The 18104-nt window shown below is 39.8% G+C and overlaps 2 protein-coding genes, 1 long non-coding RNA gene and 1 other non-coding gene across 4 annotated transcripts in view; 2 read left to right on the top strand and 2 right to left on the bottom strand.

Moving 5' to 3' along the window:
- The window catches only part of LOC100692450 (diamine acetyltransferase 2), a 59600-nt gene that overhangs the window by 17438 nt on the left and 24058 nt on the right, over positions 1 to 18104 (top strand). The gene's annotated exons all lie outside the window — the stretch shown is intronic.
- On the bottom strand, positions 7268 to 14920 carry LOC100703726 (uncharacterized). The gene is made up of 6 exons (XM_025906157.1): positions 14889 to 14920; positions 9522 to 9656; positions 9134 to 9228; positions 8847 to 8947; positions 7923 to 8078; positions 7268 to 7822 (listed from the first exon to the last, which is right to left on the bottom strand). The coding sequence occupies exons 1-6, from the start codon at positions 14903 to 14905 to the stop codon at positions 7397 to 7399; spliced, it is 930 nt and encodes a 309-aa protein (XP_025761942.1). The 5' UTR covers positions 14906 to 14920; the 3' UTR covers positions 7268 to 7396.
- On the top strand, positions 14016 to 15481 carry LOC112846560 (uncharacterized). The gene is made up of 3 exons (XR_003219571.1): positions 14016 to 14571; positions 14663 to 15193; positions 15363 to 15481. It is a non-coding gene; the product is annotated as an uncharacterized LOC112846560 (long non-coding RNA).
- Positions 16071 to 16144, bottom strand: trnai-aau (transfer RNA isoleucine (anticodon AAU)). Its single transcript has one exon. It is a non-coding gene; the product is annotated as a tRNA-Ile (tRNA).

The raw sequence follows: 18104 nt of genomic DNA, 5'->3' as shown, positions 1-18104 counted from the left end.
AAAATTTTTGGTATCAAAATAAAGCCAACACTTGTGAGATTTCATCAGAGGTGTAAATATTACAGCAGATGTTACTGTTTCAAGGTTACTGAGGCTGGAACATAGAAAAAGTAGGTAGATATTTTTCCTCATCTAATTTATTTTTGGATTTTATTGCATATAACCACTTTGAAAATATGCTTCAGAAGACAATAAACTCCAGAAAAACAGTAATCAACATATGAACATTATCTGTACAAAGATTGATGCTGCTGAAGTGAAACCGTGAAAAAATACAGAGCTTTTAATAAGAAATGACCAGGCGTTTTGCCACTTGTACAGCAGATTTTGGCAGATTTTGGCACCATCTATGAGTTGAAATTTCTGAGGTTTTGAACAGCAAAAATGATTTAACGTTATTGACACGCCTAAAAATGTTTGTTTTTTGAATATTTTTTGAAGAATTGCACACACACACACACACATACATTTGGGCCATAGTCAGTTCAAATAGCCACTATCCCATCAAATTCTGAGGGGCTGTAATTTCAGCTTCTATTAGTCGATTTGCATGATTTATCCTTCTTTTTAATCATTTGAGCTAATAGAATCACGGTAACGTGACCTTGTTTACGTCAGTTCCACCAATCTGAAGTTGCAAGGAGCGCCATCATCCAAACAAGTGTCTGTAGGGCTGAGAATGGCGACTGTTGACGGAAGTGGTTCTGACGGACTGTGTTAGCGCCGCCGTGTTCAGTAAACGAGCTACAGCGGCAATCGGCGAGAGAAACGGTTATATGAGCATTTAGCTGAGAATCGGGGGTTTCTGTGGTATAAGGGGGTGAGATGCAGTTTTATCATTCGCGAAGTCAAATCTTTCTCAATCTCAAAGAGCTTGCAAGCTCTTTGATCAAAAGTATGTTTTTAATGATAAAATATAACTATTGTTGTTGTCCACGAATTTTTCAAAATACTGTTTTACAAAAAAACACAGAAACTAATTTATTAGTTTTAAGACCCCAAACTACAGTTACTTGCTTGCAACTTTTTGGTGGCTGATTGTTGTATAAACCATAAATAAGTTCCTCACTTGTCTGTCCCTGTGTGTTGGCCCTGCGACAGACTGGCGACCTGTCCAGGGTGTACCCCGCCTCTCGCCCTATGACAGCTGGGATAGGCTCCAGCGCCCCCCGTGACCCTGGAAAGGATAAGCGGAAGCGAATGGATGGATGGAAGTTCCTCACTCCAGTTCAAAAATGGTTGCACGTTGAGGACGCACTGAAAATCAGAGACAGGTTTCTAAAATATTTGCGTTTTCTATTTTTTAATGACATGGGGTATAATAATTTTGTTAAGCACCGTTTGAACAACTGAAGCTATCTTTCCTACTTACCCAATATCTTTGTTATTTACTAAGAAACAATTTGCGTGCGAACATACGAAACAACCCCAAAATGGTTACACTTAGTATTTTAAAAGCCTTTTAACAATACAAAAAGTACTGTTTTTAATCGATGAATACCATGATGATCTGTTTGCATTGTTATTTCACTGTTAAAACGAAACAACGAACAGACAACACCCCGGCCCCCCAGGCGGGGTTATAAATATCGTAGACACGCCGTCACCTCGCATAACCTTCTGACGGAGAACCAGAAAGAATCGCAGCCTCACTTTCAAAACAAAGCAATGTGTAAAGTCGACGTTTTTGTGCCTGAGGGTCATAAGTTGGGGGTGAACCTGTACAAGAAAAATCTGCAAGATGTGACTGTGGGCGGGTTCAAGGAGGAACTGCTGAAAATACTGACCACCCCAGGTAAATAACCTAAAAACTAAAAACAGATACATTAAAAATGTAATTATCAGTACTTATTGAGTCTACATTCAAATGTCTTAAAACATGTTTGTTTGATTTTTACTATAAATCTATAAAATGTTCTGAAGCGCAGATTTTTCATTGAAATGTTGCACATACAGTCACCTTTACTTTCAACAATAGCCTCTGATACAGCTCACTGTAATGCAGGGAACATGGTATAATTATTTATGACATATTTGTAGCTATATTTAGTCCAAAGCAAAGTAAAATCCTCTCTGCCCTGTGGTATGTATGTTTAGGATACACTAAGGAAAATGTCAGTCTGCACGCTGGAGGCAAGCCACTGGACGATGACACTGCACCACTGTCCAGATGTGGAATCAAGCCTGACTCAACTTTGCAGATGGTGAGGAAGGTTCATGGAGGCTGAAGGAGTCCGTCATTAATTCATCTGTTTGAGTCAAAGTTACAGGATGGACTGAATTATAAAGACACGTAATGAACAAAACAGAAGATTCTGACTGAAGTCTGGCGTCTATGGCTTTCATTATCTTTTGCACTTTATTCACATTTAACAGCTCCTAGCATACCTATGCTCAGCACTAGTTCAATATTACATGGAATGAATAATGATTAATTAAGATTTTTTTTAATTAGCTGTTGGGGCTTCTGTGCTCACAGTCAGAGGTGTGTGCCTGAGATGACAATATTAGGATTATCTCCTCTCACTGACATCACACAGATCCAGTGTCAAAAACAGAACCTTTAGAAATCTGATCTTTTGGCTCAAATGGATAACTTAAACAATAAGTAGGAATAGTAAGGGAAAGCTTTGGCCTTTTTTTAAGTACATGTATGTGTAACCTCATATTATCATTACAGGATACCGAGAAATAAAAATAAATGGTATGGTACACAGAACAACTTTCACAAAGTAAATACTAAAAAATAGATTTCCTATTTTACACAGCATTATCCTTTTATGACATACATAAATAAAAACACATCACCAAATGTCATTGTTCTGGTCACACACACTGATGTCTGTATGTTCGTTTTTTCAAGTTTTTATGTCCGTGAAAATGTTTAAATAAATTATTTCTAAGCTGAGCTGAAAGGCATCATGATGAGCATTGTTTATGTGTTTCAGCTTTGTTTAAACTTTTTGGTTCACAAATGAGCCTGGATTATACTTTAAAATCTAATTGTTTATTTTCTGTGACATGTGTTGTTCTATTAGCAACCACAACAATTAAGGAAATGTATATTAATATTCATGGAGAAACTGAAAGAAATCTCCACCTTAATTTGATTATTGTACTAGTTTAGCTGTTCCTGTAAATACTTCTAAATCAACATTGGAACATTTGGACCACATTTTTCAATAAAGTATTACAAAAGACCACATTTTATATGATCATTTTCATTTATCTATATGGGCTCTCAGCAATAACGGGAAGGAAGAATGTCAAAGGCTTATAGCAAATTAGTTGTTGCTGACTTGTTCAACTCCAGGGATCAAATTTGGCAATAAATGTTATGTTTTAAAGTTACACATGTAAGTCTTTAATAGTCAGTAAAACATTAAAGGGTGCAACATTGGTTACATGTGGATAAATTATACTGACCATGTAATGCTGCTCAGCTTTCACACAATATTATGCAACAATAATAATAATAATATTAAGTCATGTGATTTATTCTAAATGTCTGAAGAGAAAGTGATAGTGAAGCTACTTTAAACACAGGATTTCCCCTGGCACTCTAAAAGCCTCTGTCAGGTTTATTTGATGGCCTTCATTCCTGACCTACAAAACGACTGGAATTTCCCACGTTTATCATTGCATGATTCTAATAAAATGACCATGATATTTCTAAACAAAGAGTACAACAACAACTGCTGGGTTGAGGGGAAGAACATAGATTAACATGTAAATCACCAGCTTCACTTTTACACTCAGCTCTCTTCACCACACCAAACCAGTAAAGCACCATAACTGCCTGTCAATCTCTCGCTCCACTCCCCCATCACTGATGAACAAGTCCTCGAGATACTTGAAATCTTCCACTCGGTGCAGCAGCTCATCCCTGACCAGGGGTGCTGATGAGTGTGTTTTCATAGTGAAACCACATAATCTTGAGACAATTTTAAAGGTTCAGTTTTCCCAGAATTATCTGCACTCTGTTCATTTGGATCCCAGCTGTTATCCTTCTCAGGTTTGAGCAGTAAACACAGAAACTGACCTCTGCACTTACCAGGGAACGTCCCCAAGACTGTTTTGTTTAATTTGTTTTTGTCAGTTCCAGTTTCTCTCCACCAGTTGCAAGAAGTCATACGACTGCAGATCAGCACTTTTTTGATTTTACTTACTATAATCAGTGTTAGTGCTGCTGAGAGTCCAGGTTTATTTATTTATTTGATGTTTGATGGGTTTTATCATTTTATATTTTGTAAACTTGCACCATGTAGTCAAAGTTGATCTCACCAGTGAGGCTGTGTTTCTAGCATGGAGAGTTTGGGGGATTATTGTGTTCCTTTTGCCACTGCGGTGTTCTGAATGTGCATCAAACTGGATGTTAAAAAATATTTAATATTAATATGTTTTTACAACAGGACTGATGAATCCACTCATAGCCATCATTTGGCTCAACAAAAAAACAAACCAGTTATACAGGCAATTTATACTTGTTAGGTAATCATGTTTCAAAACGAGTTTTACTTCTACACTCAGCTACCAGGTATTATGATATGCTTAATTTAGACCGTCTTGGGTTCCAAGTTTAAATCTCATTGTTTATTTTTTTGTAATGCCTTTTCTTCTGCTGGAAACCACAGCAATGAAAGAGATGTTCTTTATAATGTATCCTGGGCTGAACTGGGACAAAAAATCGGCCTGGGCATTTTGACTAGAGACCGGCCCACCGGGTATTATAGGAAAAGCCATAAAGCCTTTGAATGAAAACAAACGCTGTTGTGACAGTGATGTACACTGTCTTGTTGGTCATCTGAGGTCAAATGTGTAGAAATTGTATTATTTCTATACATTTTTCCTCAGATGACCACTTTGGTTGTAAGATTCAGATAATTATTTTTTAAAAGCGAGACATTTTAAATGAGAATAAGAAAGAAAAGTATTTCTTTGTCCCCCCCTTTCCCTGTTAATGCCCTACCTGCCCCCCTGGCATAACTTTGCTAGACCCGCCCCTGCACAGTTACCAGCTGTCAGCTACATAGAAAAGGATCCTGGTGTTATTTGTCTCTCAGAAACAGTTCATAACTTCCCTTCAACTCATCCATGTCACCTAAAAGGTAAACCTGTTTCACCATCACCTGTTCAGCTCTGATGATTCAGTAAGGACATCTCCTGGTTTCATCTTCATGTTTCCCTCTCACCAGATAACCAAACCGATATCATGACGAGCAGCTTTACAGCTGTGGCTCCAGCAAACATCAGCTGATACTAGAAATTAATATTAAATAAAGTTTAACAACAGCTTATCAAGCTTAAACGTGCTGCTGTTGTTTAGCACGACATCTGCTGGTTTCCTCTTTCTGGCGCAAAGTGGGCGATAAACAAACGAGAGAAAAGCCGATCAGCTGATCATTGATCAGTTTCATGATTGAAGTAGCAACAGGAGAGGGAGGGGAGAGAATGAGAGAAGAAGAGGGAGCTGTGCAGCGTAAAAATACAGAATAACTCCAGCTTTGTGTCTGTTTTTCATCCTAGCTGAAGTACGTTCCTTTTCACCTCAACACGGATACCTCAATACCATTTTCATCTGTTTGTCTGTGATAAGAATGCTTTCAGAGCTGTTGCCCAAGCAAGAGGGCGGGTGGATCCGACCTTCTCGGCTGTAATTGGTCCAGCCCAGAGTCGATCATGACTTTTGACCTTTCATCAAAAAAACCCCCCCATCTGCCCATAAAAACGAAAAATTACCATTGGCCCACAGGTATGCCCGATGGCCAGTCCAGCTATGAATGTACCACTTGACCAGCATTAAGGGGGAAAGATGGACTTGTGGGGAACACATTCATGTCAGCAATACAAGCACATAAGTTTACAATGGTTAACTTATGTGTTTATCATGGAATCATAGGTCTTCATCATGGATGTCTGAGATCAAAGGCTCGGGCTGGCAACCTGGTGATAGGTCTGAAGGGCATGGGCTATTTTCCAAAGATCCAGATCGGCTTAACCGGGTGCAAAGAGGAACACCGTCTACTCACGGGAGAGGTTGAAGCAGTTGTGGACAAACAGTGAATGAGCAGAGCAGTAGAACTGTGCAAGCAAGGAGGATCGACGGTTTGCCTAACCTAGGAAACCTTTACTGTCTGAAGAAAGAGTGTGGCTCCTTTCTGCCCCTTTGCTCTGGAAGCGGCTCCTTGGAACATCTTCTCAGCAGCTGCCCACAGACTCTCCCTGATGGCCGCTATCTGTGGCATCACAACCAGGTGCTGAAGGTAATGGCTGAGAGCTTAGCCTCATATCAGAATCTCAGACCTGCTTTCCTGAGATGTGCATTATATATCACATATCATAACTTGGATTTAGGGAAATAGAAGTTCGTCTGTAAAATGTTTACCTCAGTACAATACATGCAGTGATTTAAATGCAAATGCGATAACAATGATTTTAAATCATTTAAACGGAGTAAAAACATATGCTGATCTCTTGGAATCACATTGAAACTAGAAATGTAAGGTAACCTTCAAAAAGCTAAACATTAATCAAATTAAGGGTTAAATGTGTTTGTATTGTCTATTACCAATTTTTTAGTACAAATGTCAAACAAAGAATGAAAACAGGTTTTCCTGCATTCCCCAACTCAACAGCACAAAGTGATGAAGCCTTCTCCTGCTGAGACTATATGAGTAACCTAACAATAATAAAAATATCTGCATTTTAACTCAGTTAATGTATTAATTTAACTTTCAAATCAACATTTCATTTGGACTATATTTTTTTAAATAAAAAAATGTTATCATAAAGGATCCCATTTTACATGATGGTGTTCACTTTCTGTACTCTAAGGAATAAAATGGCAAAAAAAAAGAAAGAAAAATCCACAGGCTTGTATTAAATATGGTGCTGCAGGATTTTCTTCCATAGAGATGCATTTCTATTTTTAATTTTGAAAATGAAACAATTAAGTTAAATATACTAAATGTTTTACACATTGACTTTAATCAAACATAACAAAGTTTTATTAAAAGAAACATTTGCTCTAAATAATTTAGAGGAAATAAGAGCAGTCATCATGTAGCCAGCAAAACAGACAAAATGTGTGAAAAAGAGACGACATGTGTTATATATGTAAGTAACCAGAGGACAGGATGTGCACACACGGAGTGTTTAACCTTATACTAAATTTATGAATGAATGACATTTATCAGATTTATCAGTACAGTTCAGACATAACACAGCTGTAAAGATTACATCTGGTAGTAAAATTCTCACAAAAATGAAAATTTTTAATTTTTAATGTGTTATTCAAAGCAGAGAATTAAAAAAAAACACAGCATGGTGAATTGATTTAAAAAAAGCCACTCTTAATTTAAAGAAAGTGAAACTTAACGGCCTTGTTTCTTTCCCATTATTTCTTTTGCCAGACAGGTATAGAGGTCTGTCTGGGGGCAGGAGTGCACCTGGTCCTCCAACATTCACCAGAGCACTTCAGACATACAAAACAAAACAACACATTACACCGAGGGCAATCAACAAATTTACAAAGCTTCTTGCTGTGCTCCAACAGTAACCCACAGGTGGGACAGGCACGGACAGAGGGACACTCCTTCACTGAATCAAAGGTGATATTTGGGCATTTTATTAGAGTTTCTAGTGACGGGTTGCAACAACCAAGGTTTTCACAGCGATCTTTCCGAGGCCGTGCACCCTTCCACTCCCTCAAACACTGCCAGCAGAATTCAAACGGCCGTCCTTTCACTGCTGTGCACTTTTTACAGAGGACATTCAAATCTGATCCATTCTCTCTCGTCACAGCAGATCCACATCCAGGACACTACACGGAGACAGAGGTCGGACAATATTTAATACTTGATAAAATGTCTAATAATAATTCTCCATTCATACTAAACAGAATAAGAAAATGAAAAACTTACCAACTTAGCAGTAAGTGTTTGCCTGGCAGCGTTAAATTCCATGGTTTTTTGAAAGTACTGCCTTTCTTGAGGGTCCAGAAGAGCCATTTTACAAACCTCTGCAAAAGTCCACTCAGCACCACAACCAGACCCACCACACACAAACCTGCTTTCACCCTTTATTGAAATATGGAGAGGTGAGAGAATTATTAGACTCACATGTTGGAAACCAAACACCAAACAATTTAATGAGTTTTTTTCCCCCCAGTAAGTTACATTATTAAAACTATAAACACTGAAATATTTCATAAAACATGAGAACTGTATTGCTATATGTGCAAATATTTGGTGAAACACACACATGATTTATGTTTCTATTTTTTGTCTAATAGTCATTTATGCTCTTTACTGTATAGAAACCATTGAAACTGTCACAGCTGTAAAAGAAGGGGTGTAATTCAAAGTTGCACTAAAGTCTCACAGAGGGCAGCTGAGTCAGCATGTACAATCCAAATGTTGGAAAAGAAATGTGTGATATATTACAGGTTTCAATACAGAAACAATTTAACTTAAGTGATTTAAATGCCACAAGTTACAATAGAGAAGACAGAAGCTGGAAATATCTGTCTTTTTTATTTATTTCCTTGAGAGCACAGCAGGTTTCTGCTGAGATAAGTTCATGTATTTACAGAGCAGTGAACCTCTCTGTCTGGTGATTTAAGTCAACATGGCTTCTTTCTCTATCACCTGCATGACAGTAAACATTACAGTCCAATTCACAACAAAAAATAATGTTGATATATTGATCACCGTCTTCAAATTTCTTTATTTATTCACGTTCATGTAACATTGTCCTTTGAAAAATCAATGCAACCCTGCCTGACGCTGTTATTTATTTATATGTTTGTTTGTTTATTTTAATGAAGTCAACCCTTAGATGCCTACCTGCTCCAACAACCTGCGACACCAGTTGGTGAGAGAGGTCGGGGTCACAGCGTGACCACAGGACATCTGAGCTCTGAGAGATTTGAAGCCTTCATACAAAACTGAGAACAATCACACACAAGCAAAAAATCAGTGTCACACAGGAATAAATGCCGATGCTTTTTTTTTTTTTTACCTTGGTTCATGTGAATACGGGTAAAATTATTTTATTTTATTACTATCATTATTTTTATATAAGAGTTGAATCTGTTCGACGCCACTTTGAAAAGTGCCCACGTGACACTTACAGTCCAAATCATCCTCTCCATCGACAAATTTAAGTGTTTTGTCATGAGGGTCGTAACACTTCTCCTGTGTTGTTGACATGCTTGGGGGCGTCACACTGCGAAACAACAACAAACAGATCAGAATGAACACTTACGGTTTCACTTCAAAAAAGAGAGTGTGTGAGCTGCAGTGTTGCGCAGTTTTCGGATACTTGCACACAGCTCGTTTTTCTTCTTAACATAAAGTTTTTGATCAGCGCCTTCGTGTTTCAGTATCACTGTGATGTCAGACTGTGACACTGAATGATCACAATTTACAACAATAACAAAAAGTCAGCTCATAAGAACCGTTAGCAGTGACCAGCAAATGTAACACACACACATCAGTGAGTGAACCACGCAGAGTTACCTGTGAGCCAATGGGTCCATCGTCGCTCTGTCTGGAAACAGCCCAGAGACATCTGTCGCGGTGACGACCGGAGCAACACCTGACACTGGGTAACGTGTGGCGTGTAAGGTGTCGAGCGTCTGACCCATGGTCACTCTGGAAAAGACAATAACCAAAACAAAAAAAAGAATCAGTAAAAATTCAGGTTGGTTATTAGTGGGTTAGTTCTTAGTTGCACTGCAGTGCAACATATCATGACTCAAAGCTACACTTCGGCTTTTCGTGAGATCCTTGAATCTGTCACTTCCTAAATACATCTCTCCACCCCTTAGTTTCACCCTCCTCCGTCTCTTCCTCTTTCTTGTTGCTGGTGCTGCCATAGATGGTGCAGAAGCAGCAGCCCTGCAGTTAACATGTCGGATCATTTGACATAGTTTGTTACATCTATTTTTTTAAATATTTTATTTAGCAATTTTAGAATAGAATAGAATAGCTTTTTATTGTTACTGTTACAAGAACAGTGAAAGGCAGTTTGGCATCTCTCCATGTGTGTGGAGTACACAACAGCTTAAGTATTTACACAATAACAGACAAATTTACATTTACACAAGAAAGATATGTACAAGTTATACATACACCTGCAAACATACACGCACATACATACATATATGCATCCGTACATACATACACACACATATTTCCACATACACGCTTACATCTACATACATACACATACATGCCATCTAACTAGCAGGTGCATTGAGAGGTGCAGTGTGATCAGTGATATTCCACATTGAGTGTGGGGGGGGGATGATATTGCACATTGAGTGGGGGGGTGCTGTTGGAACTATACTAAATAAGGTTATAATAAATACAGTTTAAAGAGGTAGGGGTGTTGGTTTGATTGAAGTATAAACAGAAATACGATTTATAAACAAGGTGTAATGTCCATGAGTGTTGGCAGTGCAGTTATCCTCCAATCAGGGTGGAGGTAGGACATGTTTGACAGCCTGTGGGTAAAAACTTCTGTTGAGTCTGTTTGTCTTTGACCTGATGGACCTGTAGCGTTTACCAGAGGGAAGGGGGGGGAAAGTGAGTGTCCAGGGTGTGAGGGGTCTTTGATGATGATGCTGGCTTTCTGCTGAAGTCTGCCAGTATAGATGTCTCTGAGGGGGGTTAGTGAAGTGCCGATTGCCCGCTCTGCTGCCCTCACCACCAGCTGCAGTTTCCTCCTGTCCTCCGCGGTGCAGCAGTTGAACCAGAGTGTGCAGCAGTAAGTCAGAAGGCTCTCGATGGTGGAGCAGTACAGAATATACAGTGGCTTGCAAAAGTATTCGGCCCCCTTGAACTTTTCCACATTTTGTCACATTACAGCCATAAACATGAATCAATTTTATTGGAAATCCATGAGAAAGACCAATACAAAGTGGTGTACACATGAGAAGTGGAATGAAAATCATACATGATTCCAAACATTTTTTACAAATAAATAACTGAAAAGTGGGGTGTGCGTAATTATTCAGCCCCCTGAGTCAATACTTTGTAGAACCACCTTTTGCTGCAATTACAGCTGCCAGTCTTTTAGGGTATGTCTCTACCAGCTTTGCACATCTAGAGACTGAAATCCTTGCCCATTCTTCTTTGCAAAACAGCTCCAGCTCAGTCAGATTAGATGGACAGCATTTGTGAACAGCAGTTTTCAGATCTTGCCACAGATTCTCGATTGGATTTAGATCTGGACTTTGACTGGGCCATTCTAACACATGGATATGTTTTGTTTTAAACCATTCCATTGTTGCCCTGGCTTTATGTTTAGGGTCGTTGTCCCTCTGGAAGGTGAACCTCCGCCCCAGTCTCAAGTCTTTTGCAGACTCCAAGAGGTTTTCTTCCAAGATTGCCCTGTATTTGGCTCCATCCATCTTCCCATCAACTCTGACCAGCTTCCCTGTCCCTGCTGAAGAGAAGCACCCCCAGAGCATGATGCTGCCACCACCATATTTGACAGTGGGGATGGTGTGTTCAGAGTGATGTGCAGTGTTAGTTTTCCGCCACACATAGCATTTTGGTCTCATCTGACCAGAGCACCTTCTTCCACATGTTTGCTGCGTCCCCCACATGGCTTGTTGCAAACTGCAAACGGGACTTCTTATGGTTTTCTGTTAACAATGGCTTTCTTCTTGCCACTCTGCCATAAAGGCCAACTTTGTGCAGTGCACCACTAATAGTTGTCCTATGGACAGATTCCCCCACCTGAGCTGTAGATCTCTGCAGCTCGTCCAGAGTCACCATGGGCCTCTTGGCTGCATTTCTGATCAGCGCTCTCCTTGTTCGGCCTGTGAGTTTAGGTGGACGGCCTTGTCTCGGTAGGTTTACAGTTGTGCCATACTCCTTCCATTTCTGAATGATCGCTTGAACAGTGCTCCGTGGGATGTTCAAGGCTTGGGAAATCTTTTTGTAGCCTAAGCCTGCTTTAAATTTCTCAATAACTTTATCCCTAACCTGTCTGGTGTGTTCTTTGGACTTCATGGTGTTGTTGCTCCTAATATTCTCTTAGACAACCTCTGAGGCCGTCACAGGGCAGCTGTATTTGTACTGACATTAGATTACACACAGGTGCACTCTATTTAGTCATAAGCACTCATCAGGCAATGTCTATGGGCAACTGACTGCACTCAGACCAAAGGGGGCTGAATAATTACGCACACCCCACTTGGCAGTTATTTATTTGTAAAAAATGTTTGGAATCATGTATGATTTTCGTTCCACTTCTCACGTGTACACCACTTTGTATTGGTCTTTCACGTGGAATTCCAATAAAATTGATTCATGTTTGTGGCTGTAATGTGACAAAATGTGGAAAAGTTCAAGGGGGCCGAGTACTTTTGCAAGCCACTGTAAATAAAGAATTAACTTAAAAACAGTTCAAACAATAAACAGACAAACATGTTGGCTGCCCGACCATTAGAGGCTTCAATAAAAAGATAAGGTACAGAAACAAAGGACATCCTTCCCAATAGTAGTCACAGTTAGTGTAGGAACCCTCAGGTAAACAAATGAATTGGCAAATAACTTTACAGAAAAAGTTGTCATAAAATGAGTTGACATAAAATGTTCTTATAAATGCAGATCGATGTTACACTGGGCCAAAAAAAGGCCCCCACATCCTCCCAAATTTGTTTTGAATGCCAAGTTTATTTAGTCTGCGCTTTTCCAGTTGTAGAACAGACAGCATCTTGTTGAGCCAGTACTCCAAATTTGGTTGGGTAGCTGACTTCCAAGTCAGTAGGATGAGTTTCTTTGCCACCGCCATCCCAAGGTGCACAGCCATCTGGAGATAGAGGGGCAGCTGACGTGACTCTGAGGAGCATCCAAATATTGCCAGGTTTTGATTAGGAGCAATGTTACTGGAATATGATCTAGAAAACCACTGAAAGACTGCAGACCAGAATACAGTCAAAGTGGTTTCATAACCAGAATAGGTGGGTAAGAGACCCCTCAGCCGATCAGCATCTGTCACATACAAAGGAAAAGAAAATATGCAATTTAGCTTAACTTTAGAGTAGTGGAGCCTATGCATGGCCTTGAATTGTGTCAACATGTATCAAGTATTAACAGAGCAGGAGTGGACTCGTGATGTAGTTTCTTCTTAAGGCTCTTCTAATACTACTGAACCCAAGTCCCCTGCCCCGGTTTCCCTTATTGAGGATGAAGAGACTGAAGTGCTAAAACAGTTCACAAAGGAATCTGGAGATGATTTTTGGTTTTCATAAATGGGATGAGAACAAGATTTAGATTCTAATGGTGAGAAATCCTCCTTAATATAATGCCTGATTTGAAGATAACAGAAAAAAAATTGAATTTGGAAGACTAAAGTTGCTGTGGAGTTGAGAAAACAGTGGGAACTTACCCTGAGAGTAAAGATCTGAGAAATTGACAATGCCTATCTCCTTCCAGATTGGAAACACCTCATCCAACTGTCCTGGGTCAAATATGAGGTTCTGACAGATGTTACCAAATACAGAGACATTAGGAATATGACAGGCCTTTCTAATCTGACTGAGAATTTTTAGAGAATTCTTTATGGTGAAACTTGAAACTTAACTTGGTTTGTTTATCAACTACTAAAGGGCCAGAAAACAATAGTGCAGAAAGAGATATGTTCAGTTGTCTAGCCAATAGTTTTGGAGGCACGCCCCCAGTTGGAAGTGTTTTTACTTAAGATTTATGGTACATCTACTTTGAGTTCATTTTTAACTTTTGGTTTCAGCATTTCAGTTTCACCTTTTCAACACTTTTCCACACTAAATTCTGTTCTACAAGGTTTACGAGTGCACAGGAAGGTAGGGGAGGTCCTGGTTGCGTAAAGACATTTGATTGGACAGTACAATGTCGGTAATGAAAATGAACGAATGGGCAGCTCTCTGCGTTAGGGGGGCCCTTTTATGATCCCGGTGTGCCAGATTACTACTTCAGCTCTGGGTTCACATTAAAATAAACTAAATAAATTTGTAATCATTATTTTTCAGTTTTAGAATAAAGTCAAAATTTCGAAATTAAATTTGAAATGCTTTTTCAGAAAAATAGTCAAAATACTATTTTTAGAAAAAACAAAGTTTCAAGTCAAACCACTGCTCCACGGCTGCTATATACTCTACGAAATGCCTGGTGTAAATGAGTTAGTGAAACAACTTAATCAGCTGTCTTATTGTGTCTTGTGCTACAACACAATCCCTCTTTCGTGCATGACGATGTCACCATCGGTATCCTTGTATTTGGTGAAACTGGGAAATGTGAGGTTTCATTTATAAAGTTTAAAAATAATAATCAAAAAAATAATCATTGTGCTAAATGTTCAGAGTCATTAACTCAGTGGGAACGAACAACAAAACAAATTTACAATTTTCATGAATACTGAAACTGTTAACTGTAAACTGTAAGATCACTCAGACTGTTTTTTTTCTTCTTTCAGGGCACACAAAGATCGTCTATGTACTTTATTTCTATGCTTACAGCTCCTGGTCAGGCAGAGCCATTTATATGGAGGACTTGTATGTGATGCCTGAGTTCAGAGGTACAGTACAGCCTCTGAGAAGATGTCTCATCATCACTGTGTATCTGTATTTACAAAAGATGTCAAGCAATGCACATGATCTGTCTTTCAGGGAAAGGCGTTTATCACTTCTACCTCTTCTTAAAGTCAATAAAGAGCTCTTTTACTGATGGCATGAAGTTGGCTTTAATGTTAGTTGTAAGGTCTTGGGGTTGTTACAGCTTCACACTGATCACAAACTACACCACCGTCGAACTAAAACATAACATAAAATTCAATGAAATAGTAAGACGAGTGAAATAAAGACATAAAATGATCTACATAACATACAAACATACCTCGCTGGCTGACCCATGCTTTGAGGCAGAAATGAGCACTTTACAGATACTTTTAAGAAACAACTTTCTCTGAATTAAATTGGCTTCTCTTGCTTCAACTTGCCATGCTCACACATCAACATGGGCGTGCATCTCCCTCAGGTGCACCAGTGGAACCAGCATGCAGTACAATAGTGCCTACATGAGAATTTTCACAATAAATGACCTAATGGCATATAAAATATGCATAGTGCAAAACAAAATACATTAACTGAAAGTAAGGCAGTAAAAGCGTTGGTAAAGCACTAATAAGCAAGGTGGCACAGGTGAGTGAAACATGCGAATGATGTAGAAGATAAACCTTGAAGATTTTACGATTTTCAATATTTCTGAGCAAAAAGTACTAAACAGTGTCTCAGAGGTAGCATACAGAAGCAGCCTCCATGCTACATCTCAACTCAGCAGTCATTTCTTCTTGGTTTTGCTCTCCTGTAGCTGGGTCTGGCTGCTGGTTGCCACCAGCTCAACTTCACCGTCCTGGACTGGAAAAAACCATCTGTGGACTTTTACCTCAGCCAGGGCTGCTTTGATATCACTGCTACAATGGGCTACCACTGCATGCGCTGCGAGGGGGAGGCGCTGAAGCACCTGGCTCAACTTTAACCAATTCATCATGACCTTGTGACCCTTGCAGCCATGAAGTCAGCCCACGCACTCCAGGGATGGAGCACCACTCAGTGGCCTCTTTGCAAAACCTAACAACCTGAAGCCCCTACCACTGCATAGGCTTTCTGAAGGTCTGTGGCTTATTGTGAAACATGCCTTTAAAAATGAATATAGTTATGATATGATAGATATGTCCTTATACAGATAAATGGCATAAATTTGGTTTTCTAATTGAGTTTCATTTCCATTCTGCCCGCCGGTAGATTCGGCCGGAACACACATTAGCTCAAAACCTCATTTTCAGCTCCCAGTTTCACTGTTTATTTGTCACATACATAATTATACAGAGTACAACATGTAGTGAAATGCTTGTGTCCGAGCTGCGGACAGGCTGCAGACATGGCTTTTGCCATTCCAGGGCTTGGTTTTTAGCATGAGTGGTCTAGCCACGACCCTTACTGGAATGTAACTTGTGACTCCCGCTACAAAGGTGTGAAGTCTTACTACTACACTATCCAGCTGCCCAAAAGTAGTAACTGGCCCGTACGGGGATCGAACCCGCGACCTTGGCGTTATTAGCACCACGCTCTAACCAACTGAGCTAACCGGCCATGTTACTGAACAAAGCAGGCCATGTTACTATTCTATACAGTTACTATAGTAACTATAGTTACTATTCATTTGTATGAATACTGTGTACTGATACTGCCATATTTTACATGCTTGGTGTGTTTCTAATACATTTTTATGAAACTTTAAGCATTTAGTGCAATTTCATATTCAGCCTTGTGATTAAGTTTTCAAAACAGGTGGTATATTTTAAATTTTTTGTATTTTCAGTCACGTTTGTGTCCACCACCTTCACTCTGCCTTTAAAGTTAGCTGAGAAGTAACCAAGGTACAGAGGGGAACACTGGACAGAATCACAAATCCTAAAAACAAGTTTGCACAACAGGTTATTAGGCATGCAATAAATAAATAAAAGAATTGTACGTTACACTGTAGAAAATGATGAGCCATCTCATGTCCCGTGCAACATATTTATTTTTGCAGAAACTGCAAAAACAAAGAAACAGCAGATTAACAGGAGCAGTCCGGAGCTGTACACTGTCTCATCATGTACTGACTGCACTTCTTTTAGCGAGGTGCCATGTGTGCATAACACACCGAGTGCCCTCTACTGGCGAAACTTATATCACAGCAAAATAGACATTAACAGTAGTCTTTCAAAAAAAAGTGATTTTAAGCATAAAAATAAAACGGGGGAGCTACTATTTTCATGTATTCATCTTTATCATAGTGCCACATACATTTTGAGAATGAATTCAAAATGACATTAAAGTTGCCGTTTCAAGTCAAACAACTGGCACGGCTGCCTTACCCTCTACAAAATGCTTAGTTTAGATGAGTTAGTGAAACAATTTGATCATCTGGGTCTGACTGTCAATATCCTATCATCCGTCCATTGGCAAAAAGGAGAAAATTATTAAACGTGATTTATAGAGATACAGAAATTAAGCTATTTTGCTCTTAGACACTCATGACTTATCATAGCAGACAGAATCCCAGTGGTGATAGGATTTAGAGGACCCCCTGGACTCTACAAGTCCAGGGGGGAATGGCTGCAATCACAGCATTGTAAGATGGTGAAAGGCCCTGAGTAAATGTGGTTATCCCAGCTGGACTTTTGTCAAAGCGGGAAAGGCACCTAAAGAAAGCTCCAGCTGATCCAGGAGAGAAGGACAACCGCTGCCCAGGCGAAAACCTGTAGTGATCCCATATGTGTCAGGAGTATCGGAGCAGTTGAGACGCATTTTTTCTAAACACCGGGTCTCTGTGGCTTTTAAACCCCAAAACACGCTGCGCCAAAAATTGGTCCACCCCAAGGATCAGTTCCCCCGACACAAACAGAGTAACATAGTGTACGCTGTTAAGTGCCAGGAGGATTGCCAGGATTTATACATCGGGGAAACCAAACAACCTCTAGCGAAGCGGATGGCACAACACAGAAGAGCTACCTCGTCAGGCCAGGACTCTGCAGTCTATTTACACCTACAGGCCAGTGGACACTCTTTCAATGATGAGGATGTACACATCTTGGACAGGGAGGAACGCTGGTTTGAGCGCGGAGTCAAGGAGGCCATTTACGTGAAAAGGGAAAGACCATCTCTGAATCGAGGAGGGGGCCTAAGGGTACATCTTTCGCCATCTTACAATGCTGTGATTGCAGCCATTCCCCAACTCTCTGTGAATGGTACTCATGGCCATTGATCAGTGGGCTTTGATCAGTGGGTTTTGGTCAGTGGTTGTTGATCAATGGTCATGAGAATTTGCATAATTATGATTAAGGAACTGACCTCCCAGCCCATTGTTCCTTCAGTGGGCTGGTTTCAGTCATTATGCAAATGTACTGTTTATAAGATTGGGGAAACCTGCAGTCAGCTGAGACTGAAGAAGTCACTTGGATGAGTGACGAAACGTTTCTCCCACAAAACGGTACGTCCAGATGAACAGAATCAGCTTTTGGAGAAGTATCGGTTGTGTTGTTGTGCAGGGCTTGCTGCTTCACTG

This window comes from Oreochromis niloticus, linkage group LG3 (genome assembly GCF_001858045.2).
Source record: "Oreochromis niloticus isolate F11D_XX linkage group LG3, O_niloticus_UMD_NMBU, whole genome shotgun sequence".
Lineage (NCBI taxonomy): Eukaryota > Metazoa > Chordata > Actinopteri > Cichliformes > Cichlidae > Oreochromis > Oreochromis niloticus.
Note: the sequence above shows the minus strand (reverse complement) of the source record. Positions and strands in the feature narration are given on the sequence as shown.

Excerpts from the sequence above, each read along its gene's own strand:
- LOC100703726 (XM_025906157.1), bottom strand. Across the intron at positions 9,229-9,521 it reads ATGGACCCATTGGCTCACAG|TGTGACGCCCCCAAGCATGT; the intron begins GTAACTCTGCGT and ends GTTGTTTCGCAG. Across the intron at positions 8,948-9,133 it reads TGGAGAGGATGATTTGGACT|TTTTGTATGAAGGCTTCAAA; the intron begins GTAAGTGTCACG and ends GATTGTTCTCAG.